The 12,325-nt window shown below is 52.4% G+C and overlaps 3 protein-coding genes and 1 non-coding gene across 4 annotated transcripts; 2 read left to right on the forward strand and 2 right to left on the reverse strand.

Annotated features, from left to right (window-relative positions):
• Positions 1-1,156: 1,156 nt before the first annotated feature.
• BDY24DRAFT_t107 lies at positions 1,157-1,239 on the reverse strand. Its single transcript has one exon. It is a non-coding gene; the product is annotated as a tRNA-Gln (tRNA).
• Positions 1,240-3,050: 1,811 nt separating this feature from the next.
• On the forward strand, positions 3,051-4,817 carry BDY24DRAFT_404238 (type 1 glutamine amidotransferase). The gene is made up of 5 exons (XM_076642477.1): positions 3,051-3,499; positions 3,585-3,894; positions 3,980-4,082; positions 4,190-4,382; positions 4,534-4,817. The coding sequence occupies exons 1-5, from the start codon at positions 3,376-3,378 to the stop codon at positions 4,698-4,700; spliced, it is 897 nt and encodes a 298-aa protein (XP_076492345.1). The 5' UTR covers positions 3,051-3,375; the 3' UTR covers positions 4,701-4,817.
• A 180-nt stretch (positions 4,818-4,997) lies between these two features.
• BDY24DRAFT_419145 (type 1 glutamine amidotransferase) lies at positions 4,998-6,066 on the forward strand (the record flags this gene model as incomplete). Its single annotated transcript, XM_076643939.1, has 6 exons — positions 4,998-5,082; positions 5,151-5,454; positions 5,530-5,620; positions 5,695-5,860; positions 5,946-5,958; positions 6,039-6,066. The coding sequence occupies 6 exons, from the start codon at positions 4,998-5,000 to the stop codon at positions 6,064-6,066; spliced, it is 687 nt and encodes a 228-aa protein (XP_076492346.1).
• Positions 6,067-6,275: 209 nt separating this feature from the next.
• On the reverse strand, positions 6,276-9,498 carry BDY24DRAFT_445135 (sugar porter family MFS transporter). The gene is made up of 21 exons (XM_076644896.1): positions 9,305-9,498; positions 9,187-9,236; positions 9,038-9,125; positions 8,879-8,926; positions 8,686-8,799; positions 8,573-8,601; positions 8,484-8,504; positions 8,381-8,430; positions 8,287-8,303; positions 8,192-8,207; positions 8,075-8,121; positions 7,764-7,988; positions 7,612-7,674; positions 7,435-7,543; positions 7,291-7,369; positions 7,100-7,212; positions 6,939-7,025; positions 6,830-6,841; positions 6,706-6,762; positions 6,490-6,627; positions 6,276-6,418 (listed from the first exon to the last, which is right to left on the reverse strand). The coding sequence occupies exons 2-21, from the start codon at positions 9,203-9,205 to the stop codon at positions 6,344-6,346; spliced, it is 1,407 nt and encodes a 468-aa protein (XP_076492347.1). The 5' UTR covers positions 9,206-9,236; positions 9,305-9,498; the 3' UTR covers positions 6,276-6,343.
• Positions 9,499-12,325: the final 2,827 nt, after the last annotated feature.

Raw genomic sequence — 12,325 nt, forward strand, 5'->3', positions numbered from 1 at the left:
TTTCGTTGTAAGGTTTCTTTTGAGGAGAAGACGGTAGGGGTGGGTGTGGGAGTACAACAGTTCGGGCTTGGTCGGGAGGGGGAGGGAGAGCGGAGGGAGCGAGGGAGGGAGAGGGATAGCGGGAGGGGAGGCGGGACGCGTCGAGACCCGAGATCGTTCTCGAAGACTAGCGAGTCTCGCTTGCCTAAATCCACCCTTGCCCATCAAAATTCTCCCGAGGTGGTCTATGAGCGGAATCTTCCTGAGTAATATTTGGGTAGCATAGAATAGCATGGAAGTGCTGAATCAATCTCGATGTCGCTTTGAGAGGGGAAGGACGGGAATAGCGCGTCGCTGACTCGATCCGCTTTGTCTCCCTCTCTGACATGAAGACTTTTTGGTTCTCATCAGCGCACTATCCATCCTTCTTTACCACTACATTTTGAGGACGTTGATTCAAAGGTCACTCAGTAGATCCTCGAAAGGAAGAAGAGGGCGCGTTGTTGCAAATCCTGAGACCCGACTGTCCGACGCGTCCATCCGCTCTATGCTAAGTTCAAGAAGGACAAGGGGGAGAATTGTAGTGAAGGTAGGATCAGGTTACTGGGGTAGGAAGAAAGAAACAGGGGCAGGAGAACAGAGGGTGAAAACTAAGAAGGACGAGGGTCAGAGAGGGAAGGGAGATGGTTCGGCCCATCGATATCTACTCGGGGGTTTCTAAAAGATATTCCTGCGAAAGCAAGTGATTCCTAGATAGAGAAGAGCCGACTTGAAGTCCTGGACCAAGTTTCGGAGTTGACGGGAGACAGAGACGGCGGGAAGTGAAAGACGCGTCGTGTTGCTACTTTGAGCTTTCCTTTCCTCTGCAGTACCTCCCCTCTATTGAACTTCTCACCCAGGCCTAATTCAATAGATAGCATCATGTGGGTCAGGTGAGCGAGAAGCAAAGAAAATGTCCAAAGGCGACCTGCTCTCCCTCTCCCCTCACGGTTTGATGCTAAACGGCTCTCCTCCCTTCCTGTGATCGAATTGTCTTGTTGTCTCACTTGCAATACGTCTCTCTCACCTTAGTTCCCGTCACGATCACTACTGGCTGTTCCCCTCGCTTTCCCAAGCAAAAACTCGACTGCGAGAGAGCGTCAGCGCTCCTGGGGGGGAGGGGGGAGCAAAAGCAAAAAGGTCGGACAGGGATTCGAACCCAGGTCCCACGGATTTTGATTAATCAGAACCGTGTGTACTAACCAACTATACTATCCAACCATTTCAAAGCAGGTTTTGACATTGTTATCCAACCGGCCGCCCTTTCGGTACAGGTGGGTGACTTCAGAACCCTGCTCCATGGCCAATTCTTCAGCCTTTCTCGACGCACCCAGCCCTCTGCCTTCTCTTCTACCGCTTCCCGAGGTTCGCACTACCGGGAGGAAAAGTACATCGAGGCTGAGGAAGTATTTAGAAGCTACTGGCTGACGTCTGAGGGTCTGTATCCAGCCGAAAATTAGTTTGGAGCCATCGCCGTTCGTTCATGAGCTCTCCTCATCTTCTCCCTTCCTGTTGCTCTAGATACATGTTCTTGAGTGTCACTTTTCTGTCCTACCCTTAGGAAGCCAAATCGCATCCTATCAAACTCTACAAAGGAGCACTCCGCTGGAAACTGCAAGAGATGCGTCGTGGAAGCTTGGACGCGTGCCTTTCTCCCTCCTTTTTGCAAGTTGCTGACCTGATGTACACACCCTTTGAGGGGCTTCCCGGATGATGCAGTCTACGTGCTAAACATTGAACCTTGAAATGTACCATGCAACTTGCACTCGGAGGTCGGAGCAGAAGGAAGAGAGCGGGAAAAGCGACGCATCGGGTCGGAGATGGCCCGTTTGAGTTGTTCTGAAGTCAAGGAAGAAGTAAAGGGGTGCAGACAGCAGAGCCAACAGAGGAAGAACAAACTGTATTAAACCACTTCCTGAAGGTAAGAGATAAAGCGATGGAGGGAAAGAGGAGAGAGATGCAGGTTGACGCGTCGCTTCGTCCTGGAAACAATGAGCTCACCTCTCCGAGGCCTCCTCCGAACCGGAACTCAGAGTGGAAAGTACCGGCCTTTGAACGAGTTTTCGGCCCTCAGAGCGAAATCGAAGGACCCTGGGTAAGGAAAGGAAGAGAGACGTCGCTCGTGTTCGGTCGCGTCTCTGCTGCCCTCGCTCGTCCTTGCCACGTCTTGAGCTCTCGGCTTGCATCCCCACCATGACCCTTCAATGAGACAAAGTCACTTCTTCTACAAAGTCACTTCTACTTGAAGGTCACGGAATAAAAGAAGGAAAGACAACGCGTCGCCAAAAGGAGGAGGGACGCGTCGGCACGATCTCACAATTTAATCTCATCGCGAATCCAGCCCGTTCTTGCCAATTTCATTCGCCTCCTTCGCAACTGAGAAGCCTTCACCTCAGAGCAGTCCGATGCTCACTCTCTCACTTGCTACCGGTCAATCGCTTCCTGCCGCTGAATCCTCTTCCCTCCATCGCATTACCTCCATGCATCTCCCTGCGTGTCAACAGACCAGATGGAACGGGGGGACTTCTCAACGGAAGACCAAGCCTTGATGTTGCGAGACCTGATAGATTGAAGGGCAAGTAGGAGATCCGAGGGAGGATGAAGTTATCGATCGGCGACGACGCGTCGTTTCTCTTTCTCCTCATTTCATCTCCCAGCAAACAATTGAAATCAACCACTTCCTCCCTAAAAGTGCTAAATGCGACGAGGCCATATCTACTGCCATCTGAAGGGGTATCGCATAGCATCAGAGCAGGACGACGCGACAGCAGGGAAGTGAGAGAACGCGTCGTGATCGGTTCTGGCGCAACTTGAGCCGCGAGACCTTAAACCACGCGGCTCTCATCAACCGGAATGTATGTTACATACGAGAGAGATTGGGTCAAACCTCCGAGCCTAACATTAAACGCGACGAGGGAAGGAGAACGAGGCAAAGCGGGAGGGCTGAAGGCTGGCTGAAAACGCGAAATCGCAGACCTCTCGCCGAAAAGATGTTCGAGCCCCGAATCCTTCTTCTCGCCATTGGAAGATCATGCTTTTGCGGTATGTAGGCAACTTCACTTCCTTTCCAATTTGCAGTGTCTGTAGGGAAGGCTCAGCGCCCAAAGAGGAAGCTCAGCTCGCCTTGCTCCCTTCTCTCCTCCCTCCCAACCTCGATGAGCTCCCACCTCTCCTTTTCCCGTATCCTCTCATCTCCTCCCTTCCTCCCATCGGCCTTCCGCCATTCCTTCTAGGACAAATCTACCTCCAAAGCTTGATGCCCTCCTTGGCGAGAAACGCTGTTTTCTGTCGAGCTCGTCATGAAGCTCAACTCGACTTTCCTCCGCCCTCTTTTCTCTCCTTCCCCCCTCAACACCCATGTCTCCCCTTCCACCTTCAGAAGACCAGAAAACGGTTGACAACTCCAAGGTTCTCACCATAGCCTTTCTCAAATGCGATAAAATCCCGATCCAGGCTCAAGCTGAACATGGAACGTACGAAGGTGAGCTCTGCCTTCCTAAGTTCCTCCTCTCCTTCCCTCGCCCCCTCCTCTTGAGCTCACGTTCGTCTTTCCTCTTTTCCCCCAGATGTGCTGCACAACCTCCTGGAACCCCTCCTCCCTACTCACCTCGATCTGGAAACCCTTACGTACGAGGTCGTCCACAAACGCTCCTACCCGACGGAGGCTGAGCTCGAACGGATCGACGCCATCGTGATTTCTGGCTCGTTCGAGGAGGACGCGGACGTCGATGCTCAATGGATCCTTCGCCTCGCTGGATTCTTGATACGCGTCAAGGACGATCTTCCTAGGATCAGGATTGTCGGTATCTGCTTCGGTCTTCAGGTGATCGCTAGAGCATTTGGGCCTGAAGGGATTGTCAAGAATCCGAAGGGATGGTGAGTCGCCTCCCTTCCTCCTTCGTTCGTTGTTTCTCCTCTCGTCGACACTAACGGAGAGTTTTCGGGATTATCTCCTAACCAGGGAGGTTGGAAGTACTAGATTGGTGCTCACCGAGATGGGGAAGAAGATCATTTGGGGAGAAGGAGCTGAGGGTTCAGGCGAAGGGAACGATCAGTCGCACCTGGTGAGCTCTTTCCCTCTCTCCCCCCTCTTCTTCGTCTACCCTCTTGGATCCCATCCCTTATTCTCTCTCTCTCTATCTCTGACTCTCTACACCTTTCCGCTCTCCAGACCATGCAACAGATCCACGGCGACATCGTTCCTTACTGCCCGTCGACCTTCACCCTCCTCGCTTCCTCCGCCATCAGTCCCGTCCAGGCGATAGCCTCGTTCTACCCAGGAGACGCTCCTCCTTTCACTCATTCGCACGGTCATACGCTACCCGAAGAGCCATGGAGGAATGTACACATCATCGCTTTCCAAGGTCAGCTCCTTCTACAGTCGCGTTCGTTCTTTCTCTTCTCTTCCTTCGCTGACTTTACCCTTCTCCCTCTCACATCCCCCTGGATCTCTTTCGCTCTCTCTTCTTCCTTCTCCTCGCTCCTCGCTGGTCTCTCCTTCCTCCTTCCTCTTAGGTCACCCCGAATGGCACGAGGACATCATCGTTCCTCTGATAGACAACTACGAAAAGGATGGGACGTTCGACGCCGAGTTTGCTGAGGCAGCGAGGCAACGAGCGAGGTCTCCTCACGACGGAATTCGAGTTGGAGCCATCATCCTTAGGATTCTCGGTGTCGCGTGACGAATGAGATGCGCGTTTCAATTGACTTTCGAGGTGCGGGATGCAAGACGCGTCGAGCGCTGGGACGACCCTCTTCTTTCCAAGCTAACCGTTTCAAGGAACCCAAAGTATTTGACGGTGAGTGATTCCCAATACTGTCCCATTCTGTAGAAATGGAGGGACACCGAGGCCAGAGGACGCGTCGTCGGGATTTGGGTTCGTTGTCGGCAAAAGGCAAAACCGAGTCACTCGAACTTCGTTCTTCCCTCGAGAGTCTCTCTCTTCTGACACCCAACCATCATCTTCTCAGCTGCATAGATGACTTCCAAGATCCTCAACATCGCCTTTCTCAGCGACACTCGCGTCGACGAGCCTCGAAATCCAAACGGAACCGCTTCGTCTGGTTCGAATCGTTCCTTCATCTCCTGGACTTCGTTCTTTCGCTGATTTAGTTTTTTTCTCCTCCTGCAGACCTCTTCCTCAACCTCTTCGAGTCTCTACTCCCCCCTCAGACCATCATCAACCCTACCAAGTTCAACGTCGTCAAATCTCGTCTTCCCTCCGACGAGGAGCTCTCCTCCCTCGACGCGCTCATCATCTCCGGAGGATTCGAAGACGACGCGTACTCGGATCATCCTTGGGTCTTCGCTCTCGGGGAGTTCATCTTGAGAGTTAGCAAGGAGTTTCCCAAGATCAAGATCGTAGGGATCTGCTTCGGAATGCAGTTGATAGGGAAGGTTTTCGGCGGCGACGCAGGGAAGAACCCGGCTGGCCTGTGAGTACCTTCGCTTCTCTTTTCTTGCTCCCTCGGTCATTGAGTCTCAACCTTCCCCTCTTTTTCTTGCGCCAGTGAATGTGGTACCGTCACTATGGATCTTACCGAGCTAGGAAAGGAGCTTCTCGGATCTGACCTCGGCGACGCGTCGAACGTCAATCGAATGGTGAGTCCACTCGATTCGTTTTTCTCTTGTACCTATCCTAAAGTCGATTACCGATCTTTTTGTTACCTTTCAAGATACTTCGAGAGCTTCACTGGGACATGGTGACCGCCATTCCTCCCGCGTTTCAACTCCTCGCCTCGTCGGACCTCACTCCAGTGCAGAGCATGGTTCGATTCTACAAGGAAGGTTCCCAGGAAGACTTGAAGCTGGAGGATCGAGTCCATATCATTGGTTTCCAAGGTCGGTCCTCCTTTCGTTTTGGTTTCGTGTGGCCCCCGAAGCGAAGATCTGACCTCTTTTGACGCGTTCGTTCTCGTTCGGTCAGGTCATCTCGATTGGTTCGTCAGAGGAACCTCCGCTCCGTCTTACCTCCTTCCGATCGAACGCTTACTTCCTTCTCTTTTTAGGTCTGCTGCAGCTCTCCTCTCCATCATCGAGAATCATGAGTCAAGGGGCAACATCGACGCGTCTTTTGCCTCAGCGGCGAAGACGAGCACTGCCCTTCCTCACGACGGAGATCAGATCGGGAAGGTTTTGCTTAGAGTGTTTGGAGTCGGGGTTTGAGTGAAAAATCTTCTGCTACACGATGTTCCTTCTTACTTCGAGAAGATAAGGAGAGGAAGACAACGAACGATGACTTCTTCCCGCTCTTCCAGAGGGCAATTCGGAGATCCATCAAAGAAGAGAATCAAATCGTTAAGCTAGCAACGTCTGACCGAAAGCTCAAAGTCGCTCAACGTGAGCCACAGACTCCTCGGCCTTGGTGTCGTTGACCTTCCCGTCGGCGTCGAGACCTCCCTGTAAGATAGAGAAGAAGAGGTCAGTTTCCGCTCGAATCGAAAGGGAGGGAGAGAAAAGAGAGGCCTCACCGAAGGGGTGTGCTTAGCCTCGATGTCGTTGAGGGATCGCAGACCAGTGTTGGCCTTGATCTTCCAGGCAGTGAAGTGGTGACCAGCTGCAAAGACCTCCTCCAGCTCCTCGAGAGATCGTCCCTTAGTCTCGGGGTACTGTTGTAATCGATCAGAGAAACAACGTCAGCGAAAGTCGCCAGTCGCGTTGACATCTTGACGATCAAGAGAACCCACCATGAAGAAAACGTGGATCGTCATGAAGAAACAGAAAGAGGCGAAGATGAAGTAGGTCTGGTTGAGAGGAAGGGAGGAGAAGTCAGTACGAGATTCGGCCACTGATTTAAGGGGAAGGGCTCACTTTGTATTGGATCTTGTGAAGAGGAAAGCGAGAGGAGAAGTCAGTAGTCTATCAGAGTCGGCGAGAGATGGGCGAGGGGAAGGCGAGAGGGTGAGAGACGAAGACTTACGTTCTCAAGAGCGGGAGGAACGGCGTACGCCAAAGCGAAGTTGAAGATCCAGTTGGAGCTTGTAGAGATAGAAATAGCTTTGGCTCGCTATTGAAGGGAAGAAGAGGGAAGTCAGCAACGAGGGCATGAGCTGATCGGGAGACAGACTGAACAGGACGAACGACTCGAAGAGGGAAGATCTCAGAAGGATAGGTCCAAGAAACAGGACCCCAGGAGATGGCGAACGAGCAGACAAAGAGGTACGAGAAAGTGATGACCGCGTTGGTAACGGTGGCTGAGAGGTCGGAGAAGACGCGACGGGAAGAGTTCAGCACAGCTCGACGTCGAGCTCGAACCGAAAGGGGAGACTCACGGTTGTTCTTGATGACCCACGAAGTCGTAGCACCGACGTCTTCGTTCTCTCCGTACGCTCCTTGAAGACCACCGACGAGCTGAAAGGGAAAGTACGACGCCTCAGCAAAGAAACGACGAGCACGACACCCAGAAGTTGACTCACGAAGAGGAAGATGCACATCATCGTTGATCCAGCGATGAGAAGAGGTCTTCGTCCAACTCGATCAATCAACCAGAATGCGGGAACAGTGGCGACGACGTTCAGGACGTATCTGCACAAACAAACGTCGAAGGTCAGTCAAGAAGCAGGCGAGGAGGACGTTTGAAGAGCAGTACGAACTGAATGGAGGACGAGACAAGCTCTCCGTGTCGACCAGTAACTCCAGCAGATTGCATGACGAAGCTAAGAGGGCGGGAAGAGAAGGGAAAGAAGGGGTTGGGGGAAGAAGGGGTCAGCGAGAGACGAAGAGGGAGCAAAGATCTTCTGCTCACACAATGTAGTACATCATGATGTTCATTCCAGTAAGCTGACCCCAAGCTTGAATGGAGCAACCAAGAACAACCCTTCGGAAAACTCCAGGTCCGAAAAGATCCTTGAACGACCTGGCAGCCTGAGTTTGATCGAATTGAACGGCCTCAGCGATTTCGGTGTGCTCAAGAAGAACGAGAGGGTTGTTGAGATCCCCGTGACCATGAAGATCGGCGAGAACTTGGTGGCTGCGAAGGTAGACTTGCGTCAGTCGAAGCTCGTCGAAAAGAGAGGGAGAGACGCGTCGAGTTCGACAACGAACGATTGAACTCACGCTTGCTCGGAATGTCCCTTGTCCATGAGGTATCGGGGAGATTCGGGCTGTTTGGTAAAGGTAAAGACACACCATCAGTACAAGGTTGATTGAAGAGAGAAAGAAGATCTGACGAACGAAGAAGAGCATTCCGCTGTGAAGAGAAAGGAAGAAAGACGCGTCAGATCGTCGAATCCAAAGCGAGAGCGTTTCTAAACAGATTTCGCACTCACCCACTGAGGACGGCAGCCTGAAGACGGATCATTTTACGGAGAAATCAGCAAAGCCGCTGAAGCAGGAGGAGAACGAGGAGCGAAGGAAACTCACCGGAATCATCTGAAGGAACCACGGAATCCTGAAAGACGCGTCGCTATCAACTGAAAATGGAGAAGACATCAGTATTCGATTCTGCGAGAAAATCGGGACTCACTGTCGGCGCGAGCGAAGGTGACTGAAGGTGAAGAGGCTGGGTCAGCGAACGAGAAGCCAAGCTGAAGATCCCTGCAGATTTGGACGAACTGAAGTATTGGATCAAGATTCCCCAAGTACTGAGAGAAAAGATCAAAGGCAAGAAGCCGGTCAGGGTCCGTTCTCGAGAGAGAGGAAGGAGGAAAGACAACGAGACAACTCACATCGACCACTGTTGCAAAGAAACGATCCTTCCTCTAATTCGGGGAGGCGTGATCTCAGCCTGGTACAAAGGGACGACAGCAGACGACATTCCGACGCTGATTCCGGCGACGACTCTGCAAGAGAGGGGGAAGAAGAAAAGGTCAATCGAGGAATGGAGACGGAGGGGGAAGGAGACGCGACGTGAGAACTCACCGGCCTGCGACGAGCGTAGCGACGTTGTGAGAGGCTCCTTGGAGAATGCTGAGCCATCAAAGAGGAAAAAGTCAGTATAGGCTTCATCACAGAGCAGAATGAACGTAGTACAGCGAGAGAAGGTATCATTGGAGACCAAAAAAAGAAAAATGGACTGACCATCCCACCATCCAGATGAGGCCGGCCAAGATGATGACCCACTTCCTTCCGATAGCGTCAGCAAGCTTGGAGACGATGAGAGCTCCAGCTGTGAAGGGACGGGAGTCAGGTCTAGATAAAACGGGAGAGGAGGAGGGGAGGAGACGCACCGAAACTCCCAGCGGGCATGGACGCGGTGATTCCTCCTTGAAGACCTGAGCTGACCACCGTCGCCCCAGCAGCGTCAACAGTGTTACCGAATCGAGCTCCGTAGTAGGGGTTGCTGACCATTCCGCTCATGGAACTGTAAGTAACTGATCAAAGTTAGCAGAGCGAGGATCGTGAGACGCGGGCTGCGTCTCTCCTCCCCCCCCCCCTTTCCTCTTCACATCTATACTTTTACTAACGAGATGTCGCAGCCAAATAAAATTCCCCCAATTCATGCGAACGATCCAACGATGTAGGGGTTGCTGGCAATCCAGATGTTGTAGCCTGATCCGATCTGTTGAAGTCGAAGAGAGAGAGGGAAGGTCAGAAACGAGGAGGAACAGTCGAGGTCGAGCTAGCAGCTTCGTCTCGACGAAAGCATGGCAACTAGCCGCAAAGATGATGCTGGGAACGAGGAGAGACGCGACGAACCATGTTTGCTGTTGATCTCTGGAGAAAAAGGGAGGGAAGAAAGACGTTGGAGGGAAGAGAGAAGGAGACCCCCTCCGCTCCAGATCAGCTCCAGATTAAAATCTCTCGTGATCATCTGACTCGGAGGGATTCTGGACCGAGAGATCTACAGATACAGACAGGAGGGAGGAGGAGCACAAGGTGCTGAACTCGTTTTCCCAACTCGGCAATCCGTGCCGAGGGTTTAGCTTCGAAAAGATATGAGGTTCAAGCACCGAAGAGGAAATGGAAGCGTCAAGCTGGCTGGTACAGAGAGCGACGGAGACTACTTCTGGATGTGGGTCCGGAAGCAGTCGAGGTCAAGAAGGGAGGAGGGCCAGAAGAGGACGAGGTCCGCGACGCGTTCCCTTTGATGGCTTCGGCGCTTTTTCGCGATGGAAGCAGGATGTCTGATGGGTCGAAGTTGCTGCATACGAAGAGGCGCTGAGAAGTAGAGCAGGATGGAGTTCAACAGGTTGAGGTTGAGGCGGAAGCTGAGCGAAGGAAACGAAAGCAGGCTCGCAGGCTTCCTCTTGGTGAACTACTGCTGGAATATAAAGCCTGGAAAGCAAAAAAAAGGTCGATATCAGCAGCTGAGACCTACGATCTACTTGGGGACGCGACGAGAAAAAAAGCGAGACGTTGAAAGACTCACAGTGGGCGGTCGAAATCGAGACTCGATCTGAAGATAGAGGGACATCGAGCGTCTGAGAAGACGTAAGACACCTTGTTGTATCTTGAACGCCCTGGATCCTCCGAGCGAAAGACGCCAGTTGAAGAAGACGGAGAAAGAGGGTGAAGAAGCGAGGGTCGATAAGGGCTGAGGCGAGAAGCGAGGAAAGAGGAACGCGATGGATGTGACGGTCTGAGATGTTGATCGAGGGCAGCGTGTAGGTGCATGAAGATGTGGCGATGTTTCTGGTGCTGCAGGCTGAGAAAGTTATGCGAGACGGCAAGCTGAGGCGGCTTGCGACTCGAGATAAGGAGGGGACGGGGAGCTCGAGAAGTGTCGAAGGACCTTGCAGATCAAAGAAGCGAGGGCAAGCGAGAGAAAGAGAAGGGTTTCAGCACGAAGGCACAGGAAGGCAATCTAAGGAATTTAAAGAGCGAGATCTCATCTCCTGGTCATCAAACAAAGGGCTGAAACGTCGACTCGATGTTGAGCTTCGTCTTTCCTTCCCTCCCGCTTTTCATTCCCTCCCTCCTCCAACAACAACGACCTCCAATGCTCTTTTCGTCCTTCCCCCTCGATCTGACCTCTCCACTGGACGTAGGCTTCAAGCTAAAAGAGTCAGACTCACCGGTTGAAGTGCATGCGAACAAGCTCCGACAAGAAGGAAGAAGGAGGTCGAGCTCAACGAATCAGCAGGTCCTCTTTGAGCTTCCTCCTGGACTGGGACTGTTGTAGGTGGAGAGAGGTGTGTCCCTCTGAGTAGTATATTGACAATTGAGTGGCGTGGTAGAGAGAAGGCGACGTGAAGAAGAAGGGAAGGGAGGTCGTGAGGGTTGGAGGAGAACGAGTCGGGCAAGGGTCGAAAAGGCAAGCTTCATCGTCTCTTCCTTGAGGCTTCGACCTTCCTCGATCCTCCATGACGGAACTGTTCGTTGGAGAGTTCCAGTCCCAGCCATATACTAGCATCATGCTCCCAGAAGATTGATAATCCAGTGCCGTCTCGATTCCAGACTCGCTCTACACTAGCGACCTTCTCCCTCCGTCAATTTCGAGTCGACCACCCATCAGTATCGCTTCGTTCACTCCTTTCTTCGCGCTTTTCGGGAATGGACACATCCAAACGAGTGGCGAATTTAGACCCCCTTCTTTGGTAGGTCTCTTTGGGGTAATTTGGACGAAACATCGGTCCCCAAACCTGTATCGCTCCCTCGCCCTCTCCTCTCTTTCCCCTTCCGACTGAACCTGCAAGATCAGTGCTTCTTCAACTTCCAGGCGGGTTAGAAGTATATTTCCTTATGAAAATCACTGTTATGGAACAAGAGGCGAAGTTTCCGGAGGAAGAGAGGAAGAGTCGTCCGATTGTTGACGTCGCGTCGCTCGACTCTTATGAAGTAAAACATCCGCTCTCCCCATCGCGAAACCCACTTTAGGTCTATCTAGCTCTTTAATTTAACTCCGTCAATCTTTGAAGCAGGCCCAGAGGAAGTTGGGGACGAGGCTATCATTCTGAAGCGAAAGCGACGCCTCGTCTAGCCGTCTCTTTCCTGTCCTTTCCCTCCTTCATTTCATCCGCTTGGCTCTCGCTTCTGAGATGTAGCTACTTCGAAATGATGTGGTGCGATACCCTTGCTTCTCACAACTCCCTTTCCCTTCAGCCAAAAGCGACTGCTAGGAGATTCTCGAATCCGACGCGTTGCCCTTCCATCTATTCTTCCCTTGACAGTGAACTTCAAGTAGAAGCAGCCTGGTCACATTCAGACATCATAAAGGGGAAGTAGTTAGCTTTGGAGGGAGCCGAGGCAAGCCGAGAGCTCAAGACGTGGCAAGGACGAGCGAGGGCAGCAGAGACGCGACCGAACACGAGCGACGTCTCTCTTCCTTTCATTACCCAGGGTCCTTCGATTTCGCTCTGAGGGCCGAAAACTCGTTCAAAGGCCGGTACTTTCCACTCTGAGTTCCGGTTCGGAGGAGGCCTCGGA

Source organism: Mrakia frigida, assembly GCF_051309035.1.
Source record: "Mrakia frigida strain ATCC 22029 unplaced genomic scaffold BDY24scaffold_50, whole genome shotgun sequence".
Lineage (NCBI taxonomy): Eukaryota > Fungi > Basidiomycota > Tremellomycetes > Cystofilobasidiales > Mrakiaceae > Mrakia > Mrakia frigida.

What these genes read in the sequence shown, in the direction of transcription:
- BDY24DRAFT_404238 (XM_076642477.1), top strand. Translation starts at nt 3,376, where the DNA reads ATGTCTCCCCTTCCACCTTCAGAAGACCAGAAAACGGTTGACAACTCC. An exon ending in GTCAAGAATCCGAAGGGATG is followed by an intron (nt 3,895 to 3,979) that starts GTGAGTCGCCTC and finishes TCTCCTAACCAG; the next exon opens with GGAGGTTGGAAGTACTAGAT. An exon ending in ACACATCATCGCTTTCCAAG is followed by an intron (nt 4,383 to 4,533) that starts GTCAGCTCCTTC and finishes CCTTCCTCTTAG; the next exon opens with GTCACCCCGAATGGCACGAG.
- BDY24DRAFT_445135 (XM_076644896.1), bottom strand. An exon ending in TCTTTGCAACAGTGGTCGAT is followed by an intron (nt 8,602 to 8,685) that starts GTGAGTTGTCTC and finishes CTTTTCTCTCAG; the next exon opens with TACTTGGGGAATCTTGATCC. An exon ending in AAGGGACATTCCGAGCAAGC is followed by an intron (nt 7,989 to 8,074) that starts GTGAGTTCAATC and finishes CTACCTTCGCAG; the next exon opens with CCACCAAGTTCTCGCCGATC.